This window comes from Lepidochelys olivacea (assembly GCF_965140295.1).
Source record: "Lepidochelys olivacea isolate rLepOli2 genome assembly, chromosome: 5".
Classification (NCBI taxonomy): Eukaryota; Metazoa; Chordata; order Testudines; family Cheloniidae; genus Lepidochelys; species Lepidochelys olivacea.
Genome location: NC_140415.1, coordinates 97,506,322 through 97,529,023, shown reverse-complemented (window position 1 = coordinate 97,529,023; position 22,702 = coordinate 97,506,322). Strand labels below are relative to the sequence as shown.

General features: G+C 40.7%; 1 protein-coding gene across 1 annotated transcript in view; it reads right to left on the bottom strand.

Moving 5' to 3' along the window:
* Positions 1–22,702, bottom strand: part of TRPM6 (transient receptor potential cation channel subfamily M member 6) — a 169,266-nt gene that overhangs the window by 80,678 nt on the left and 65,886 nt on the right. The window contains exons 6-10 of the mRNA XM_084628138.1: positions 13,610–13,823; positions 11,140–11,264; positions 7,805–7,976; positions 6,134–6,308; positions 531–654 (exon numbers count right to left, since the gene is read on the bottom strand). Of these exons, the coding sequence (XP_084484264.1) occupies positions 531–654; positions 6,134–6,308; positions 7,805–7,976; positions 11,140–11,264; positions 13,610–13,823 (810 nt within the window). The remainder of the gene's footprint in view (positions 1–530; positions 655–6,133; positions 6,309–7,804; positions 7,977–11,139; positions 11,265–13,609; positions 13,824–22,702) is intronic.

The following is a 22,702-nucleotide window of genomic DNA, read 5'->3' as shown; positions in this document are numbered from 1 at the left end:
CAGTTGATCTCAGATGTTAGCCAGCTAAGAGAAGAGTAGGAGAGATGGCAGCCAGGAAAACAGCCTGTCCAAGCTTGACGTATGGCTGTAAATGGTAGAACTTGCCCTGGGGCCAAGCAAAGCTTTAGGGAGAGAGGGAGAGAAATGTGTAACAGGGTGGCCTGCCCCTTTCAGGGCCAGGAGACCTGTGTCTGCTAGCCAGCCCTGTTCAATCAGCCTGCCTTTGCCAGAATTAGCTACTTCCCAGCCTAAGGGCACTGGACTAATTGTGTTGAAACACCTGGGTCTCATAAAAGGGATGGGAAAAGTCCATCTGGAAGACAAACAACTTATGAAACCTTCATTAACACAAATGAGACTGAACAGAGGTAATTGACGACAAACTTTGGCCTGCTATATTTATATCAGAGATAACATTATTACAATAGCCTCTGTGCCCAGGCCAATATATTTCATAATCAACAAAAAGATCACACTTGTATAGCAAATGAAAGAGATCGTAATACAAACCAACAATCCATCATACTCACAGATTCTCTGTGCGCCATACACTCCATCAGCATTTGAAATAGATGAATGGACTGTTTCTGCCCAAAATTAAAGGTGTTCTGAATCATTATTGATATCTCCTCCTTCAGCTGAGGGAGCAAGTCTCTGAGGAACAAATAAATACACAGACAAGAATAAATTGTACCGTAGGATGCCTCATCTGACTGATCTCTTTGTCAGATGTTACACTGACAGAAGAAACTTGTGAGAACAGAGTAGACCAGTGGATACAGCAATGCATACTTTGTCTTCAGTACGATATTGCCTTCACCTTTCACAGTACCACTCATGCATAACAAAGGCAGGACATAACCAATATACAATATTAAATATTTATTTAATACTGTATTTAAACGTTATGAACCCATGTAAACGCAATCAATGGCAAAGCTAATTAGTTTGAAAAGTATTATGAATGAAGCTAGTAAAAAATTTAAACAATTTCATGAAAAACTGAGATTTCAAACTTGCTTTTGCAATTTTTTTCTACCTTTTTAATTAAATTTTGTGAACATAATTTAAGTTGCTTGGTATTTTACTTTCCGTTTATTATTTTCTGGGTTTTTTATTGTTATCTTTTTTCATCTTTTTTTCATTTCTCCTTTCATTTTCCAGTAAGTTTTTTTAACTAATTTCTTTTTAATGACAAGAAAAATAATGGAAAAAAAGGAAAGGGAGGGAGAAGAAAATAAAAAGAGCAGGCAAAAAAGATATAAAAGTAAGTTACCAAAAATATAAAAACATGATTCCAAAAATTATACTCTAAAAAGCTAACAAACAACATCAAAGAGAGATATAGAACAAAATATATACTACAAATGTTTAAATAATGACAACGTTGTGAATAAGTCCATGAACATTTTCAAAAATGGACAATTGTTCATTAACATTTTTGATTTATAAAAAAACCCATTTTCCCATGAAAAAAATAAAAATTATTTTAAAAAATCCACATTTGTTTAGATTTGAGGTGCATTGCTGGCCCTGAGCTAAGGTTGGGGTTGGGCATAGATGTGGGCCTTAATTAGAGGCTCCTGGCATGTTGGGACAGCATACTAGGTTTAGTATTGGGGCCAAAAGGGAACCCCAAACTCGGCTCAGAATTAGGGACAGATTGCAGATGAGGGACAGAGATACAATATGGCCAGATGGCAGACCCAGGAAGATGTGGGCCCCAGATTGTTAGAATTGAAAAGTGTGGAGAGGGGTCAGGATTATGCTTGGAAACTAAGACCTAGGGTTCAGTTTTGATCTGCATGGGGACCTCAAATCAGGTTTAGGGATGAGGTCAGATGGGGGCCTCAACTCAGGAAAATGGCTGGGACAGGATGAAGTCCCCATGCTAAGGTGAGCATTGGGACCAGATAGGGGCCCTGGGCTAGGGAAAAATCAGCTGATGATGCAGGGCTGGGGTTAGAGTTGGTGCTGGTTATTAACAAAGATTGGGACCAATTGTTGGCCCTGGGGGTGGGTTAGGGATAGGGCCAATGGTGATCCTGGGCTAGGTTTGGATTTGGAGTCAAGTGCTAGCCACTGTCAAGTATTATGGTTGGGACTGGCTGGAAGTCCAGCACCCACAATCAGTGTCAAGGTCAGTACTGGACATGGTATTCTATGGGTAAGTTTCTGTTAAGGTTCAAGCTTGTCTATGGCCCTGGCCTACAGTTGGGGCTGGGGTCAGTTGGTGGCCATGGCTGAAGGTCACAACAGGGTTAAGGCCACGGCTGCAGATTAGGGTCAGAGCAGGACCTGTGGGGCTCACCAGGGATAAGGTCAGATTTGGGGCCTGCAGATGTCCATGGTGTTATGGCTTGGAATGGAGCGCACAGGTCCATGGGGATAAGATTGGGGCTGAAGTCCGCAAGCATCCCTGGGAGTGATGTCGGTGTTGAAATGAGTCGATGACTTCAGGATAGAGTAGAGGTTGGGCCCACAGGCAGACCCAGGCTAGTGTCAAGGTTGGAAGCTACTGCCTTACTCCACACTAAACAGCCTGAGAAGGTGCTTACCTTCTCTTTGTGGGCTAGCATCAGGGACAAGACTGATCTGTGATCCTGGGCTTGGGTTACGGCGGGGGCCCGTGAAGAGCCAGGGACACAATTATGGTTTGGGCCAGAGGGTGACCCAGGAAAAGATTAAAAATGAAGTGGCCGGCTGGCCCCAGGAGAGGGTTGCATTTGAAGTTTGGACCCACAGAAGTTCATGATCAGTGCCCATAGAGATCACCAGACAAGGGTTATGGATGGGGTCTACATATGTCTCAAGGATAGGATTGGACATACAGCCAGTAGAGCTCCTTGGGTTCGGGTTCAGGCTGCAGAAGTCAGACCTAGGATTGAAGCTGGGGTTGCATCAGTGTCCTAACATTGGCCCGAAGGCCTCCTACTAACCACAAATATAACTCTAGCCCAAGGAAGACTACAGGTTTCTAGCAACCAGAAGTCTTAGGTCTAGGATTAGAGTTGGGGTTGCCAGAGGGACCTGGACTAGGGTTACAGTCAGTGACCTAACACTGGCCTCCACTAACCACAAATATTGCTCTAGCCCAAGGAAGGCTACAGACTCAAATCACAACCCTAGGCTAGAAAGGACAACAGACACCAAACCTGACCCTGGAATGGTGAGGACTACAGGATCCAACTATAACCCTAGACCAGTGAGACATACAGGACCCAAATCTAGACTGAGTACAGCAAGCCATACAGGACCCAATCCTAATGCTACCCTGGACATACCTCCAATTCCATCCCCTAGCTGGGGGAGGCCTCTGACTTCCAACTCAAACCCAAGACAAGAAGAATTATGGCCTCCAATCCTAATGCTATTCCAAGAAGGCCTAAGACTGACAGACCTAACTGTGCATGAGGATACTTCCAGACCATAATACTAGCTTAGACAGAACTATGGGGCCAATGCTAACCCTAGCATGGGGAGTGTGCTACAGCCTTCAACCCTAACCCTACCTCTAGCCTAGTCTCAACCATAACAATATCTCTGAGACATAATGATACAAACTCTAAATCTAGAAAAAGGATGCTGACTGGTCCAAACAAAATTATAACTGAAGAAGCCTATAGGCCCAAACATTAACATTAACCCAGTGACACCTAGGATCACAAGCTCCAACTATAGACTGGGCAGAGCTAGGGGCCCAAGCATTAATACTGGCCCACAGATGCCTAGGGGTCCCAACACTAACCCTAACCCTAATCTACGGACATCTATGGTCTCCAACTCTATCCCTCACCCAGAGAGGCCTCCATACTACAACCCTAACCCATGCTTGCAAAAGCCTGCAAGCCCCAACCTAATTAGCTAATGTGAAGCCAATTTTTAAAAAGGGCTCCTGGCAACTACAGGCCAGTAAGGCTCACTTCAGTACTGGGCAAATTGGTTGAAACTATCATAAAGGACAAAATTGTCTGATACATAGATGAACATAATTTGTTGGGAAATAGTCAACATGGTTTTTGTAAAGAGCAATTGTGCCTCACCAATCTACTAGAATTCTTTAAGGGGATCAACAAGCATGTGGACAAAGGAGATCCAGTGGATATAGTGTATTTAGATTTTCAGAAAGCCTTTGACAAGGTCCCTCACCAAAGGCTCTTAAGCAAAATAAGCAGTCATGGGATAAGAGGGAAGGTTCTCTCATGGATTGGTAAGTGGTTAAAAGATAGGAAACAAAGGGTAGGAATAAATGGTCAGTTTTCAGAATGGAGAGAGGTAAATAGTAGCATCCCCCAGGGATCTGTATTGGGCCCAGTCCTATTTAACAGATTCATAAACAATCTGGAAAAAGGGGTAAATAGTAAGGTGGCAAAATTTGCAGATGATACAAAACTACTCAAGATAGTTAAAGCAGACTGCGAAGAGTTACAAAGGGATCTCACAAAACTGGGTGACTGGGCAACAAAATGGCAGATGAAATTTAATGAAGATAAATGCAAAGTAATGCACATTGGAAAACATAATCCTAACTATAAATATATAATGATGGGGTCTAAATTAGCTGTTACCACTCCAGAAAGAGATCTTGGAGTCATTGTGGATCGTGCTCTCAAATATCCACTCAATGTGCAGTGGCAGTCAAAACAGCGAACAGAATGTTGGGAATCATCAAGAAAGGGATAGATAATAAGACAGAAAATATCATATTGTCTCTATATAAATCCATGGTAAGCCCACACCTTGAATACTGCATGCAGATATGGTCGCCCCCATCTCAAAAAAGATATATTGGAATTGAAAAAGGTTCAGAAAAGGGGAACAAAAATGATTAGGGATATGGAACGGCTTCCGTATGAGGAGAGATTAATAAGACTGGGACTTTTCAGCTTGGAAAAGAGGTGATTAAGGAGGAGGAGATGATAGAGGTCTATAAAATCATGAGTGGTATAGAGGAAGTAAATAAGGAAGTGTTATTTACTCCTCCTCATAACACAAGAACTAGGGGTCACCAAATGAAATTAATAGGCAGCAGGTTTAAAACAAACAAAAGCAAGTATTTCTTCACACAACGCACACTCAACCTGTGGAACTCCTTGCCAGAGGATGTTGTGAAGGCCAAGACTATAACAGGGTTCAAAAGGGAGCTAGATAGATTCATGGAAGATAGATCCATCAATGGCTGTTAGCCAGGATAGTCAGGGATGGGGTGACAGGGCATGGATCACTTGATAATAACATGTCCCTTCATTCCCTTGGGGCACCTGCCATTGGCCACTGTCAGAGGACAGAACACTGGGCTTGATGGACCTTTGGTCTGACCCAGTATGGCCATTCTTATGTTCTTAACCCTAACCTTGGAAAACCTCTGGCCTCCAACCCTAGCCCTAGACCTATACCTGGGCCAGGGAAGAGTATGGGCCCAAACCCTATTCATAGCACATGGAGACCTATACATTCAAACACTAACTCCAGAATAAGGAGACCTTCAACTCTAACCCTGGCCCAGCAAGGACTACACATAGGAATGTGAAGAACCGCAGGAGGAGCAGATGTGAGGCTGGGGGAGCTGAACTGGCATGGGGTGAACTAAGAGGCTAGGGGATGGGGAATGAATTTATGGGGACTGGGTGGGCTGACCTACTGGGGGTTGGGATTGTGGGGGGACAGAATTAATTGCTGGACAGAGGACAAGCAGATTTGTAAATGAGAGCTCCTTCAGCAGCAGCCGAAAATCACCTTGCCCAATATATTTAGGATGGTGGGTAACACTAATTGTCTCAAATAAAACACACACTGACGATGTGCAAGAGGATTCCAAAAATTAAAAAATGGATCACCAAAAAATTAAAATTTTATATATTAACTATTTAACAATAATCTCATTATTTTTGTGCAAATCTTGCTATTTTTTATCACAAGGGAAATTCCATCCAAGAGGTTAAGTCTAGGGAAAGGTCACAGGGGCTGGAGAGGTTGTCATCAGGGGTGAGATCAGAACTCTGCACTTCCTGGCAAAGACTACTTCACTACAGTTCTCATAATTGTCTTTGATTTGGAGATAAGCATTTTCACTACCACCACACAATAATTAAAAAAAAAAAAAAAAAAAGTGGTGCAGCCTGCAGCTACTCACCCTGTATCTACTGTGTGTTTATGAATAAAAGCCAGAAGATCTGCAGCTCGGCCAGTGCCCTCGCAGACCACCACAGGGACAGCAGGAGTATCCCTCACATACTCCCAAACCATTAGGATCACGTTTGGGCCTCCTTCTACCACTAGCCCAACCACCGGTACACCTTGGCCCATTCCTGTTTCAAACCACACACAACCGTTACTAACAGCAAAGTTATCACTCCCACAGTACACATCATAAACATAGGTTTGTCAACTTGTACCCACAAAAAATATCTCATAGAAATCATGTTTTTAATTGATAAAAACAAAACAATGCCTTTATTTCTCCCACCTTGTGTCAGGCATTTCAAGGCTGTCTCAAGGGAACTCTGCCATTAAAACAAAAGATTATTGAGAAACTGTGCACAAGATTATAAGCAGGCCTGGGCATTGACTCATGAGGAAGAAAATGGGGCACAAGAAGCCTTCCCTTCCCTTGCATGGCCTGCAATAGCAGTTCTTGTGAGTTTTGCTTGCAAAATTTGTGCATGCATAGAAAAAGTGACTATGCATATAAATATTTGCACACACTCATGAGCAACCGGGGGCTTTTTTAAAAAAATTGTCTATATGTTATGTATTCTTGGGAGAGGTGATTTTAATAATTTGAAATAGCTGGTAGTTGGGTAATGGTACAGTAAACAAAAATGGACATAGCAAATGAAAACCTAATATACAATAATTAAGAATTCTATTTTTTTATATCTAAAACTGAACAGGAAACAAAAAACATGAATGGATTCAAGAGATTCTTGGATGCGTCTCTGTGCTAATAAGAGGTGAGTAGGTAAAAGGAAGGAAGGACTTAACAATTACAATTGACCTAATGGTGTTTCTTTCTAACATACCTTCTGATTTGCTCATTAGACCAGTATCAAGCTTTCCATAAATCACTGATGATGGTCTTATTACATGAAAATAAGTACTTTACACAGGCTACAAATACCTATTTGATGGTGTCTTTAACTCAGACATAACTGAGGTATTAAATGTGCAAACAATTCCACAATGGAAATGAAAGTTGTGAAACTTGCCTTTCGCTTATTTCACAGACACAAAAGATTGATTGGATATTTTTTCAATTCCTCTTTTGCAACTAGTTATTGCACTGTTTGCCAACAACAAAAATGACAGTTGTGGAATGCAAAAGAATTGCACAGTGAGATTGCAAAACGTGAATTTCACTGTATTTGACATTTTTTTCTCTTTATAAATGTCTGGTAAATATTTGAGAAAAAGTTATCAGTGCTGTCATAAAGAGTTATGAAACAGAAGCCATGCTCTACTCTGGCTTTCTAGAACTCCAGGTCAACATTTTCAATTTTGGGGTGCCCAGTTTGACAGGCTTTAAATGGGTCTGATTTTCAGTGTATAATATCAGAGTCATCACAGAGGTCCCAAACTGGGAAATCAAAAACACCCAAAGTCATTAGTGATTTTTGAAAAAAAATTGTTCCTTTCCTTCCCCTTCCCCCCCTTTGAGTATTTATGGCTTGATCCTTCAAGATGCTGAGCCATCCTCATTCCCAGTGAAATCCATGGAAGTAGAAGACACCCAGCATATCACAGAAAGTCCTCAGCATCTTAAAAATCTTTTAACCTGTGATAAATTTGACATCACAATACTCACCAGTGTGTATTTTCTGCAGGTTTAAGTATTTCTCAAGATTCCTCCTGAGCTTCATCTCATTGCCATATTTTCCCACTGTCCCATCATCTGCCAGTACGAAATGGGAGTGCGTGCTGTTGAGGGTGCTCAGCTTGCTAAGAGGATTGCTGAGAGTTTGATATAGGCGAACTACCTGAGAAAATCAAAAGGAGGCTGAAGTAAAGTCACCTGGCACATGACCTAACTTTTATATACTTCATTGTTACATGATAAACTTGTAAAAGTTTCTACCACACCTAGGGGAAAATTCTCTACATCATTCTATGGGAGGCTACAACTGGTCTATCCTCTCACCATTCATGGCACTCCAGTGGAAAGTACACTGGAATCAAGATCTGGAAAATAACAATGTCCAAAATTATTTTTTCTGTGTACCGCTGCTTGGCCTCACTGTGTGGACCAGACTGTGGTATGCTTACTCACACTGAATAGTACCTTACTCCATGTCAAGTCCCGTTGAAGTCAATTTGAGGATTAAGAAACTACCAAATGTGAGTAAAAGTATTACTGTCTGGCCCTATATTGTGAAAGACAACTATGCCATTTTAGTATTATTTTAGAGAATATATACATGATCCCAGATTATTTATTCATTCATTCATTTATGGCCATTTTTACATTCTGAATTCTAGATGAATGGAAATCTTTAAAAAATAGTAAACCTTCAAGTCTGTGTAATATATAGTCAATGGAAGATATCATTATTATGGAGTCACTGATTACTACCCCCTCACTCAAGTTTTCAGAATTTTCAGCTTATTTTGTAAAAAATCTTAATAAAATGGTAAACACAAAACTTACAAAGTAAACTTTGAACACTATTTGAATTTTTCATGGTGTTTTAATGAAAATTGGCTTCACACAGAAAAAGTAATAGTTCCAAAATAGTTCCTTTCTTAAAGTATTTTATGGGATTATCTCACTTTTTTGGGATCCCTTTGCAAAAAAACCTATAGCACTCTGTGCTTTGCACCACATATTGCTCTTCATCTGCTGATTAATAAAATATCAGTTATGAACCCTGTCCTAGAAGGCAACCTAATATGAGCTGCGACCTCATTTTACAAATAAGTTAATAGAGAAGTTATACAATGATATTTCGGAAATAGAACCCAGGGCTCTAACATGTCAGCACATATCTTATCTAGTCAGCCACACTGCCTTTCACGATGAATATGATTTGAATATCCTATCTAATCACAAAATCATACTCTTAGCCCAGAGCCAGAGCTATAGCCCAGCATTCCTGGTATCCAGCTATCTAGCAAACAGTTGTGTAACCCACAGAAAAAGTTTGTGCCAAATCTACCTCTAGCAGCTGAGCCTTAAGTAGACACAAGCAATTACTATTGCACATCAAGTGATAGAGATTTAAACTGAGGGACAAGGGTTCAAACCCTGCTGTCCCCTCTCTGAGATGTTGTTATGGATGTCCACATATAACAGATTTTGTTTTTAGAGTTTTGTTTTAAAAAAGAACTAGTTTATTTAAGTCACACAATGAGAAAATATCCTATAACACATATTTGTAATTAAGGACTACTACAATTTGTAAATTATAGTGTTACACACCAAAATACAGGTGTTTTATATTTCAGCCATTTGCATCTCCCCCTCTTCTCTCTTTGACCCTAGGGGCCAACCCTCTACAAAAAAAAAAACAAACCTAGGAAATGAACACAAAAACTTCTCTTTGGGTATGTCTATACTACCCGCTGGATCGGCGGGCAGCTCAGTGATACCTTGCTCTCTAGCACAAAATCTTAACGGTAACCTCAGCAATGTTAAGGCATTATTAATTATTAGTAGTATTATTATTGTCATTTGTATTACCATAGCACTTAGGAGGCCTAATCATGCTCAAAAGTGCACGTTTGATGAAGCTGGCATACATATTTTTTTTCGTATCTGTCGGAAATGGAAGTGAAAGCCTTATGGAGTGCAGGAGTGAGTTATCGACAGTGTTGCAGACAATATGAAAGCAGCAAGAAATGCAGGAGAATTTCCCCTTAACTTGTTATTTCCATACTTTTTAGGTTTTGAGTTGGTGGGGCATTCCCAGTCATCCTTAACTGTCATTAAACAAAGTTTTTATGGGCTTAATACTATTAGTGCTGGTTGGGAATTTGCTGTCAATATTTTTTTTAGGATTGTCATAAATATAAAGGGAAGGCTAACCACCTTTAAATCCTTCCTGGCCAGAGGAAAAACCCTTTCACCTGTAACGGGTTAAGAAGCTATAGATAACCTTGCTGGCACCTGACCAAAATGACCAATAAGGAGACAAGATACTTTCAAAGCTGGGGGGGGGGGGAAACAAAGGGTTCTCTCTGTCGGTGTGTTGCTTTTTCCGGGACCAGAGCAGGAATGCAGGTCAGAACTCCTGTAAAGAGTTAATAAGCAATCTAGTTAGATATGCGTTAGAGTCTGTTTTGTTTAAATGTCTGATAAAATAAGTTGTGCTGAATGGAATGTATATTCCTGTATTTGTCTCTTTTTGTAACTTAAGGTTTTGCCAAGAGGGATTTTCTATGTTTTGAATCTGATTACCCTGTAAGGTATTTACCATCCTGATTTTACAGAGGTGATTCTTTTACTTTTTCTTCGATTAAAATTCTTCTTTTAAGAACCTGATTGCTTTTCCCTTGTTCTTAAGATCCAACAGTTTGGGTCTGTGTTCACCTATGCAAATTGGTGAGGATTTTTATCAAGCCTTCCCCAGGAAAGGGGGTGTAGGGCTTGGGGAGATTTTGGGGGGAAAGACATTTCCAAGTGGCCTCTTTCCTGGTTATATTTGTTAGATGCTTAGTGGTGGCAGCAATAAAGTCCAGGGACAAAAGGTAAAATAGTTTGTACCTTGGGGAAGTTTTAACCTAAGCTGATAAAAATAAGCTTAGGGGGTTTTCATGCAGGTCCCCACATCTGTACCCTAGAGTTCAGAGTGGAAAAGGAACCTTGACAAGGATAAAATGTATTTTTTACAAAACTGAAATTTTCCACAGGAAAAAAGTAAATTTTTCCTAATAATTTCAATTTTTCCATTTGAAAAAATTGAAACAAACATTTCATTTCAGGTCTACACTTGACTGAGCTACTGTAGTGCCTTATGGGCACCTGTAATGTGAGTGCTTTATGCCTTTATTCCCTCCATGGGCTGGACTACTTCTTTCATGATGCATGGCAGTTTCCCATCTGGCCACCAAAAATTAAGATACAATACAGTGGAAACCAACAAGTGGATAAGAAAGCTGGCAGACTCTTGTACAATTGACTGAACAAAAAGTTAATTAACTCACATCTTTTCCAATCAAGTCCCTCTGGTTCTCAATGATACCCCAAGGAGGGATTCCAATGGCACAGACCTTTCTCAAATATTGAGAGGCATGAGCTTTCAGGGCATCCCCCACATGCCTGGACACTCCTAAATAGATAATCATCATTATTATTATTCTACATTTGAATTCCTGCTACACAACTGTGATCAACACTTCCAAAGTTGCTTCCATCATCTATTTTACTCTGTAGTTATTTTTAATGTAAGTGTAATTATAATTATACACTCTATTGTTATACTTCATATAGATTACAGCAGTGGTTCTCAAACTTGTGTACTGGTGACCCCTTTCACATAGCAACCCTCTGAGTGCGACCTCCCTCATAAATTTAAAAAAACACTTTTTTGTATATTTAACACCATTATAAATGCTGGAGGCAAAGCGGGGTTTGGGTTGGAGGCTGACAGATCGTGACCCCCCCTCCCATGTAATAACCTTGCGACCCCTGAGGGGTCCCGACCCCCAGTTTGAGAACCCCTGGATTATAGGAAAAGTGAGGTTTAATTAATGGACACAATAATATAGTGCCCCATTCTTCCAGACTTGCTCATGCTTAACATTACACATGTGTGTAACCAATGGGACTATTCACATGCATAATGTTAAGCGTAAGTGTTTTCAGAAATAAGGTCAAAATGGATCTCTTCTTCAGGACTTACTTTTTAAAGTATTGAATCTAATTTTTATTTTTAACCATTTAAATAACTTTGAATGGATATCAAAGTTGATGTGCCCCAATTTTTGAGAACTTTTTTCAAAATAAACTAATTGTTTTTGAATATTTTCACCCAGAAGAAACCTGTTATTTTATAAAAGTCCTACATAACAAATCAGCAGCCTCACACTGAGGAGAAACTCTACACTTAATAAAATAACTTGAGTAAAAAAACCAAAAAAAAATGGATAAGGAAACATTTCACTTTCAAATTTTCAAGCAGTTATGACAACTAACAGCAATTAAAAATTATTTTAATATTATAAAAAAAATACCTTGACTGTGACCTTTTCTGATTTTTGAATTATAGAATAGCTAAAAAACTAATGCATCTTTCTTTCCCTTGTCTATTATCCCCTTCCAACCTCTTCTAATACACACTGAAACAGTAATTTCAAAACTGAAAGTTCCTCAGCCCACAGTATGATGAATGCCAGCCAGTGATTCAAGGCCTGATCCTGATCAATAGGGAGCACGCACACTTAGAACTGGAAAATTGCTATAAAAATGGTATGAGAGTATAAACATCACCAATTCACTTTGTTAGTATTCCCAACCCTCCTTTGGTTTATTCTAAACAGGGATTTAATGTGGTTTAAGTAATCCACTTCAAATTCACATCTTTAGTTAATATGGATTAATTTCCCTGAATGTCCCTGTGCAGACAAGCCCTTAGTTAAAAGGTCTGACCCTCAACTGGTGTAAGTCAGCATTGCTACACTGATTTTCAGAAAGCTATACTGATTTACACTAACTCAGGGGTTCTCAAACTGGGGTTTGGGACCCCTCAGGGGGTCACGAGAAGATCTGGCCCATTGTGAATAGTTTGCAAATAACTCATTGTCTGAAATCTGTGTGTTTACAAAGTGTTTTAACAATTTTGAAAAAGCTAATCTGTTAAAAAAAAAAGTCTGTTTGCAGAGCTGTTACAGATAACAGAAAAATGATTACATTAATCTAATAATTTATAATGTTATGAACAATTACTCTAGAGTTCAGTGATATGGCAAAGTCCATCCCATAGATTTTATAATCTAATTATTATCGCCATTTCCATTATGGGATATTGCACTATAGCAGGGTAGTATAGGTCATTGCGAGCTTCCCCTAGATCAGCATGTTCCCTAAGTGAGATGACTACACTGAATACAACTAAAGAAACAAGATTATTTCAGCATTTGAGGAATGTAAAGAGTGACTCTTCAGGGAGTTTCAGTGCATTCACAGGTTAGTTAACAGAGCACCATAATTTAAAATGCTCACACTTATAAACCTGAATGAAATCTAAATAAATGAAATTTTGTTTAAAACAAACACTTGACCAAAATAGCTAGCAGTTGATACAGTATTAGGACTCCAACCATTTTACTAAAATAGATCAAAATCTATTCTAAGTCAAGCACTCCAGCCAACTCCAATTGGTCTGCAGTTTGCTTCTTATTTCATGCATAACACGATCAGGTCTTTTTTCATAGAAAGTATTAAGAATACTGGTCAAAACTGGAGCAGCCTGATGACACACCCATGTCTACTATACCCTCAGAATATCTATTTTCTTTTATTTTTATTTCCAAATTATAGTTTCTTATTTTGTGTTATAAGTAACCCCAAATTACTGCATTACATCAATACATTGTATCACCCCTCAAGTTTGTACGTCTGAGAAAAACAAAGAGCAAGTATTAGATGAAAAGCCAGATAGATAAAAAGAATTACCACTGTTGATGCCTTCTGTTATTATCCATGCTCCTGTAGTCTCAGCCGCTTTGACCAACCCTTTGCTGAAAACCTGTTTGACCTTAGATGGAAGCTTGAAGTTTTGGATGCCTCCATGAACAGAGATCACTAGCTTTGGCAGCTCCATCTGCCATTCTTTCAGCATCAGATGTAATAGCTGGTCCAGCTTGGTGTCATAAGAGGTTCTAATATACTGGAAGAAACACACTCGTGTATATTGCATGTTTTTTAAATAACCAAAACTAGACATGGTGGCACCTTAGAAAGTACTCAGTTCTAAAGTCTTCAAGACCTTGTTGTGAAAGTTCTAATGTTTCACAAAGAAAGGGACTTTAAAAAATGAGACCTACTGAGAATAGCATAAAAGTGTCCAACTCATTGAGACATACATATAGCCATATAAATCTCCCTAGTTTGCAAGGTCTTAGTGATGTTCCATAGCTGTGCTTGTGGTAAGAAAAAAAAGAATGCAAATGGGGTTCTAATACTGAAATATCAAACTTCAGTGAACTCATAACAAGAAATATATCCACACCTCACCTAAAAATTTCCCTCCTTGGAATAATGATGTCCACAAACCCATGACATTGGATCTTTGCTCTATGCAGCCTTGGTGCGGACAAAACCTGTCAATCAGAGGCAGGGGAGGTGTGGCTCCACCTATGAGACACTGCCATTTGAGACACTTCCATAGCCTATAAAAATTAATCACAAATCAGTAAAAAAATTTTTTTTCAAAAAGCATTAAACTAAAAAGAACAATACTCCTGCAGATCAAGGAATTCAATAAATAACACTGAGTGCCAGTTAATAATCCCAAATCTTTTCCCAGTTAACATCCCACTCAGGATGTGTTGGATCTGTGGACCTCATTACTCCAACAAAGGAAATTTTCAGGTAAGGCGCAGATAAATTTCTCTATTCTTATTTGTAATGAGGTCCTCAAATCCATGACATTGCAATTTTCATAGCTGTATCCATTTGAGGGAGGGGATGGGGCGAACCTCTATATACAGTTATGAATAGATGTAAAAGGGATAACCCTTTCCTAATAATTACTGGGATACTACAGCAAGGAGCACCTGACTACCAAAGGCAGCATCAAATCATGACTGATGTCCAGCTTGTAGAATTTAAAGCTAGTATGGACAGATGACCAAGTGGCTGCTTTACCAATTTCTTTGTAGGAGGTGTAAGGTCTTCTGGCCCATGAAGTGACTGCAGTTCTGGAGGACCAAGTTCTGATATTGGAAGATGGAGTTATGCTTTCTCACTTCTATGCTGCTGAGATACCATTTCCAGGTGGCTCAATTACTGAAGATTTCAAAGCCTTCTTTCCCTTTGACACCAGATAATAAAGCATAAAAAGCATTTCTCTCTGTGATCTGAACTGTGCAGTGAATATATCCTTTGAGAGCTCTGCAGACATCCAAAGTATGCCACAGTTTGTCTTTGGGGGTCAACAGAGGTGGGCAGAAGGGTGGAAGAGCAATATCCTGTGCTTTATGGAGTCTGGAGTTAATCTTTAGTATTAAGACAAGGTCAGATTTATGGAAGGTGCAATATTGAGGTTCCAGAAAAAGAGCACCCTACTCTGACACCCTGTGAACAGACATAATTACAATAAAAAGGCCACTTCAATGGTTAGGAATTAATTATACACCTTCATGAGTGGTTCAAATGGAGGGCCTTTAATGGCACTGAGAACCAGGTAAGATGTCATAAAAGAACTTTGTGCAACTGAGAAGGAAGTAGAAGAAAATGTTGCTCTCATAAGAAAAATGCTGGACATCTGGGTAAGGTGAAATTTACTTCTTGTCTGCTGCATTAAGGATGCTAGACAAAGCAGTAACTTGATCTTTGTGAGTCTAAACTGCCAGGCCTAGCTTGAGTCCATCTCAAAGAAATTCAAGAATCTGTAGTATTGATGCAAATGTGAGGAGTGAACTCCTTGTCCTGGTACCAATGGATAATCCTCAACCAGGCCACTGAATACACTGAGTTAGTCAACTTATCTCTGGAAGCTAGAAGTGTGAATATTACTTCTTCTAAGATATTGGCTCAAGAGGCTCCATTCAAGAACCAGGCACCTAGGTTCAGACTTTCTGGATTCTGACGCATAACCAGACTTTGTAATATCATATCCCCTCTAGGTGAAAAGGGCATGGGAGGTATTTGTACTATGTTAAGGTGGTCAGAGAATCAAGATCTCCTTGGCCAGAATGCAGCTGTGACAACTAGGGGCCAGACATCCCAAGTGGAGAACTAAAGGTTTATACCCCAAAAATGAGCAGTTAAAGCAACTGATTACATACTGTATTATTGTACTATCAAGTAAGGTCTTTTATGAAAACTGGTAATGTTCTGAACTTGATCGCCATTATGAGATATGTATACAGACTGAAATTATGAATCTGTGTATTTGTGTATATGGAAAACTGTGCTCATAATCTGTACTACAACTCCAACTACACTTCCCAGCAGGAGAGTGAATAATCAAGCACGGAGGGGTGGCCCTCACAAGCCGGGTGTTTACATGAAACCAGATTTAAGTAACAGTCCAGCCCAGGAAAAGACAATGATGGACCATTAGAGTTAATGTATGCAGTGTTGTTGTAACTGTGTTGGTCCCAGGGTATTTTAGAGAGACAAAGTGGGTGTGGAAGTATCTTTTACTGGACCATCTTCTGTTGATCAGAGAGACAAAACTTTTGAGCTTATGCAAATCTCCACACCTGAAGTAGAGCTCTGTGTAAGCTCAAAAACTTGTCTCTTTCACCAATAGAAGTTGGTCCAATAAAACATATTACCTCACCCACCTTGTCTCTCTGTTAGAGTTAATGGAAAACATTGAGACATCCCCCCAAGCTGTCGAAGTTAAGAGGTAGTTTCCCTCCTCTGAATAACCATGAGTTATCATGGGCCAAAAGGGGGAAATAGAAAAGAAAAAGCCTTTTAAAAACAGCTTGCAACTGATGTTTTTTTATTCAGAACCCGAGGAACAGTCTTGAGGTGGGTGACTGTCCATAAATGCTGGATCCATGAATGTGATAGCTAGGGTGTATGCTGGGAAACTGCGTAAAGGCATCAGGGTATTTTATTAGATAAGGGATTTTATTGATGTGAAAGTGTAAAGGCTGAGATTGTGTCTTTATGTTTCTGTGTAACTTGTATATGTTTGCTTTTGCTTTACTATTTCATCTTTGAATCTGTGATTTTTCTATTAAATAAACGTTTTGATTATTTTCATACCAAGCAGGTATCTGGTCTGCAAACTGTATTATTGACTATTGATCTCTGACCCAACTTTGGAGGGTTTATAGTTTAGGGTAAAATTTAACATATCTGCTTAAGCATGCTTATAGAAAGAATAATGGAAGTTCTTGAAACTGTAATAGCAACTAGAAGTATGTAGTTATGAAAAATACACTTGGCTATAGGTCTTAAATATTAAGTATTAAGGGCTTAGAATGAAGCCCATTAGAAGCTGGCAGTTGGCATAAGCCAGCATGAGTAGTATGTGCTTGACCAAAGGTTATGAAATGATACTTGCTTGACCTATGGTTATAAAATTTAGCAATATTTATTTTGTGATCATTTAGTAATGTATTGTGTGATAAGCAGGTAAACCACACATGAACACACGGTATCATCTTAGGGTACTTTTGTAATATAGTAACCATGGAACTAACTGTGTGGACGTAGTGAAACTTCTGGGACATTAATTGATGCAATTGAGGTATTAACGGTCAGCAGTTTAACTATAGTTAGCCAGAGTACCACATATGGTTGGCTAGAACACCACACACGTGCTGGAATATGTACCTGGACATGTGTCAGATCTGGACCTGGTCATATGTGGGTGGAATAGGAAAAGGTATACAAATGATGTGGTTGTCAGACCTGTTATTGGGACACCAGAACAATTACATGGGACAATGAGGTGGGAAGCCAGGCCCAGCACCTTTCTCTTGGGGTGATCTCCTTTTAAATTTCCTCCCATCTTTGTTTCTAACGGTCTCCATAAGGTGGTAAGTATGTGCAGTGTAAGACTGTAAGTGTGAACAATGCAGGAAACTATATTATTGTATTTATTCTTGTGTATATTAATTTATCTCTTATTTCAATTATATTTGTCTTTATTAACTAAAGCTCAAAGTTTGTGTGCATTTCACCAATTTCATCTTCTTAATTAACTCCAAGTAGCTGCCTGAGTTAGAGAACCTGTTATTTGTGACAGATGTACTTTGCACCCTAGCTCAATCCCAAGACACAATGTGGCATGTATATGCCAATGCAAGCTGGTAGCTGGAGGGCTGATTTTGGGGGTGATAAACCAGGGGGGAACAGTGCCAGTGTTTGGTAATTAAGAACTCAGGGAGACTGTATTTGGAGAGACTCGGGACTAGAAGAGCTGTTGGTGTCACCCTGCAAGTAGTAACTAGGCTGGTGAGAGCCCAGGTGAGAACTTATGCTTGAGGTCTGGCTATTGGTGTCAAGGATCTGAATGACAGCTTCACAGCACAAAGTCTCACACAAAGTAATAGGGAAGGCAGTGTCAGAGCCCCATACTGGTCTGAGAGCACCCCAAAACATCACAGTGGCTTCCAGATTTACCAGTGCTGCTTCTCTACTGATCTTTTGAAGCATCCTGGTGAGGAAAGGAAAGATAGGTAAGAGTGTCTTTTGGCCATTTTTGTGACCCCACAGCAAAAGAATAGCACTGAACTTTGTGATTCAGGTGGGAGGCAAATAGATCCAGTTCTGGGAGACCAAATTCTTTATCAATAGATGGAACACCATGGGGTGTAGTTCCCATTCTGAATGATCTAACTTTTGCCTGAGCCATCAGCTGTGACTTTCAACTTTTTATTGGATGTCAAGGGAGTAAGTTGACTGCAAATTCTCCTCTGCCCAAGTCATCAGGAGGAGTTTCTCTTTGAAGGACTATAAACCTTGTTCCCTTTTGTTTGTTGACATAGGACATACCTGTGGTGTCATCTGTCATGATCAGCATGAGGTGGGCCCAGATATGGGAGCAGGGCCTTGTTATCATATAGGATTGCCCGGAGCGCTAGCCAGTTTATGCTGTACTTGCTCTCTTGTTTGGACCAGATTCCTTGGACTGTCCTCAATCCTGTGTGAGCATCTCATCCCTCTGGGCTTGCATCTGTGGCAATAACTATCCTGATTGATCCTCCTATAATAAAACCTGAGTTGAATCTGCTTGTAGTCATCCACCATTTGAATGACCTGAGAATCCTTCTGGCAAGAGATAACTTCACTGCAGATCAGAGGAAGCTCTGTAGCCTTGCCTGTCTTTCTGAAAATAAGGAACTTTGTAGAGGATAGCATCTGTGCTCACTCCAAAATGGGGAATACACAGAGAGTGAGTTAACTGATTCTCTCTCTAAACGAAAAGGAGTACTTGTGGCACCTTAGAGACTATTGTCTCTTAACTAATTATTGTTAGTCTCTAAGGTGTCACAAGTACTCCTTTTCTTTTTGCGAATACAGACTAACACGGCTGCTACTCTGAAACCTTTCTCTAAACAGTGAATCTACAGCATCCTTATCCCTTGGGAGGTGCAGTCTAAGACTGCTCTGCATGAGGTTTGTCTAAGGAGGTCACACGGTAAGAGTTAGACTTGGATTCCTTCATGTCTGAAAGCTACTACTAACACTGCCAGCATTTCCATAAACATTTGCAATGCTGTTGCTAAACCAAAAGACAAGAACCTGTACTGACAGTGTTGTGCTCCTAGACCAAGTTTAGGAAGTATCTGAGAGACTGTCAAACTGTTGTCACTTCATGTTGTCAAGTGCTGAGGAATGTTGTTGCTATGGCAACACTGTCAAGCCTGCTAAGCTGTCACAGCAGCTAAGTGCTTCTGTTCTTGGAGCTCCGGTGTTACCAGCATGAGCAGAGAGCACAGCCTACTAATTCAGCAGACCTTGATGTTACTCAGAGACAGACCATGGGCACAGTTCAGTGACAAATGCACTCGGCAAAGTTTATTGCCCTCCAGGCACAGTCCTAAAGACTTACACAACTTGCTCAAGAACATTAACACGAGTGCCCCATGGCAAGGAGTGGCTCAGTCAGCAGTGGAAATCTCTGCTCTCCCTTCAGCCAGACTATGGGTTAAGGCAAGGTATCCAGACATACCCCTTATGTGTTTCATGACATCTGTTTGTTACCTTCCCTTGTACCTTTTTTAATAGATTGAGAGGGGCCATCCATGTTAGCATTGCTTGTGGAAACCTACTGGAGCCCTTAGGGTGAGATGACAGTTCTTTTTTTTTTTGTTGGCCTGGTCCCCTGATAGTTTTTGAGCCCAAAGGAGGGGCCCAAGATTATGCCAGCCTGAACTTGGCTGCCTGTGACAGGCCTGTAGAGTGAGGTGGCCATTCTTTCAGGTAAAAAAAATAAATAAATCCCACTTAGAAATGACAACTCCCTGACCACAAGGGGAAAAGGCACATTTACCTTCTGTAGTGATCCCAGGTTAAATTTTGACATTGAGGGAAAATCCCTATCCCATTATTACACCCTCACAGGGGCATGAGGAGGGGTATAGAGCTATAGCTTATCTAGGGCACCTGCAGACTTCATTAGAACAGTTTACAATTCTCAGAATACCCAACACATGCTTGCTTGAAAGTCCATCCTTTTGTCTTTTCTGGTTTTTTACAAAAATATTTTATTATTTGAGTTTCTAACTCTGAGTTGGAGTGCTGGTCTTCCTGTACTTTGTGGGGTTGTGTGTACGGAACACCTAGAGGAAACAACATCTGTGATTTGCAAGGCTGCAGTTTGTGATAGTGAGCTGGGGAACCCAACACTGATGATTATCCTGTGTGAGGGTGAACAGAGGAACTAGGTGCTGACGAATATCCAATGTGCTGCACTCATGAAGGTGAGCAGAGGAATGAAGTGTTGAGAAATGTCTCTCTCTTGTACTCTGCATATTTAGGCAGCTTAAGGAAACACATTTCACTTTCACTTTGTGCTTCTCAGAGCACCTCCTACAGAAATCCCCCGAGTCAGGATCTTCAGAAGATGAAGGGGATCGAGGGGCTCTTTTTTGTGCACTTTATGTTAGGGTGACTCTCAAGTGCAGAGAGTGATATTTCATAGTGACAGTCCCGTGAAGAGGGACCCTGTGGTTACTTTTTGAGCAGCTTTCTTACCCTGAAATAGAGGGGGTTCAGGCAAGAGGTTTGTGCTGGACTGGGGCCAGAGGGGGCTTCTCTGGGTCCCATGCTTTGTTCAAGGGAGATTCCTAGATGTGGCCTGGAGATAAGCTGACCCTACCCCAGGAGTACACCAGGCTCCAGTCTTGGAGGTTCAAAGTGAGTACTTGGGCCACTTGTTGCACTATGAGACGGATCTGGGCTGACACTGTTGGCCAGGAGTAGTTCTGGGCTACTGCAGGGCTGGCCAAGCTGTAGAATGGAAGGAGGGGTTGGGGTGAGGACCCCTTATCAGGATCTCTTTGCTCTGTCTGCTCTGGAACACTATTGGTAGCCCCCTGCCACTGCAGCGGTGTGAGGGAGGGACTGGGCAGCTGTTCCACAGCCAACAGTTGTGGCTAGCATGGGCTTCAGCAGCTCGTCAGGAAGCTTCCCTGGCCCTTTGGTACAGTGCTTCAATCTTCACTCCTCAGGGATGGAGGGATGAGGTAAGAGGGGAGAGAGCTGCTGATTGTGCTGGTCGGAGGACTGGTATCCCTGCCTGTGCCAGACCCAGGGAATTTTGCTGCTGAGGTGTTGCCACTGCTTCCTGGGAGTACTCCTGCTTGGAGACAGAGGCTGCAGGAAATCCTACCAAAATCCTGCCACAACCTGAGCACTTGAGAGAGCCATGGGCCTCCACAAAAGAGGCATAGATCTCTGTGCAGGCACTTAATCGGCAGGGAGGTATAGGAGACAGTGTCTGGTTCTCTCTCTGTTCTGAGCCTTCTCTGCCATGCTGCATGCTACCTGGAAAAGCAGGGGGCACAGAGAGGCACAGGGATTCAGAGAAGAAAAGGGATCATTTCTGCTGATAAAGGCAAATCCTGATGGTCTGAAGATTTTAAGCCATTTTTTTTCTTTAAATTTGCTCTGCAGTAGGGGAAGAGCTGGTCTGCCTGCCTGCAACTGGAGAGGAAGATGACATCTAGCAGTTTCTCAGAGTACCCTCTCCTGCCTCTGATTGACAGATTTGGTCTGCCTACGTAGAGCAGAGGAACAGTCATGGATCTGTGGACCTCATTGTGAGTAAGAACCAGACTGTTTTGATCACAGTGTACAGTCTGGGAGTGTGTGTAGTTCTATTGGCAAGTTAATGATAGAAGGGTAAGGGAGATGTCATTTGATTAGTAAAAATCTACTGATTCATAATTTCAATGCTGTCGGTGGCATAGCGGAAGGGGATTTGCTGTCTTCTCAGCTCCAGGTCCTCCATTTGGTGGAAAGGTTTATAGAACAATGTCCTTGGAAATGGGTCAAGTTGGGTGTCATTTGAAAGCCCTTTCTCCCATGACCAGCATGGTACCAACCATGACAAACCTAGAACAATTATGTAGATATACAGTCCAGAAAATATTTTTTAAAATTAACTATTTTCATTACACTTTAACACAGGAGTGTCAGGCATGTACCCTCACAAAGTTAAATTGCGGCCCTCGACTGACAGTAGTGTGTTATCAATTAATGATCAGAACATGATATCTGATTCATGTTTTTAAAGTTACAGATTAACAGATTGTAAAATGAAAGGGGCCCTTCAAATTGATTTGCAATTACCAGCTAAAAAGAAGTAGTTCTATTGCTTATGAGCTTTGCTTTTATGCCAAAAGAGTTGTAGTAAGGCATTTACTACTGTTTAAGGTGTCAGCATCCAGCCAGAAATTATTGGAATCCATCTGCAAATGGCATGCACAGTTACATAACATACATTACAAAACAATTAATTACAAACCCAAAGTATTACAAAATCCTTGAGTTTACATTGGTTTTGATCATTTTTAGGCATCAGTCGGAAGACAGAGCATACCGACTAGCAGCTGCATCTTTGGAGAATAT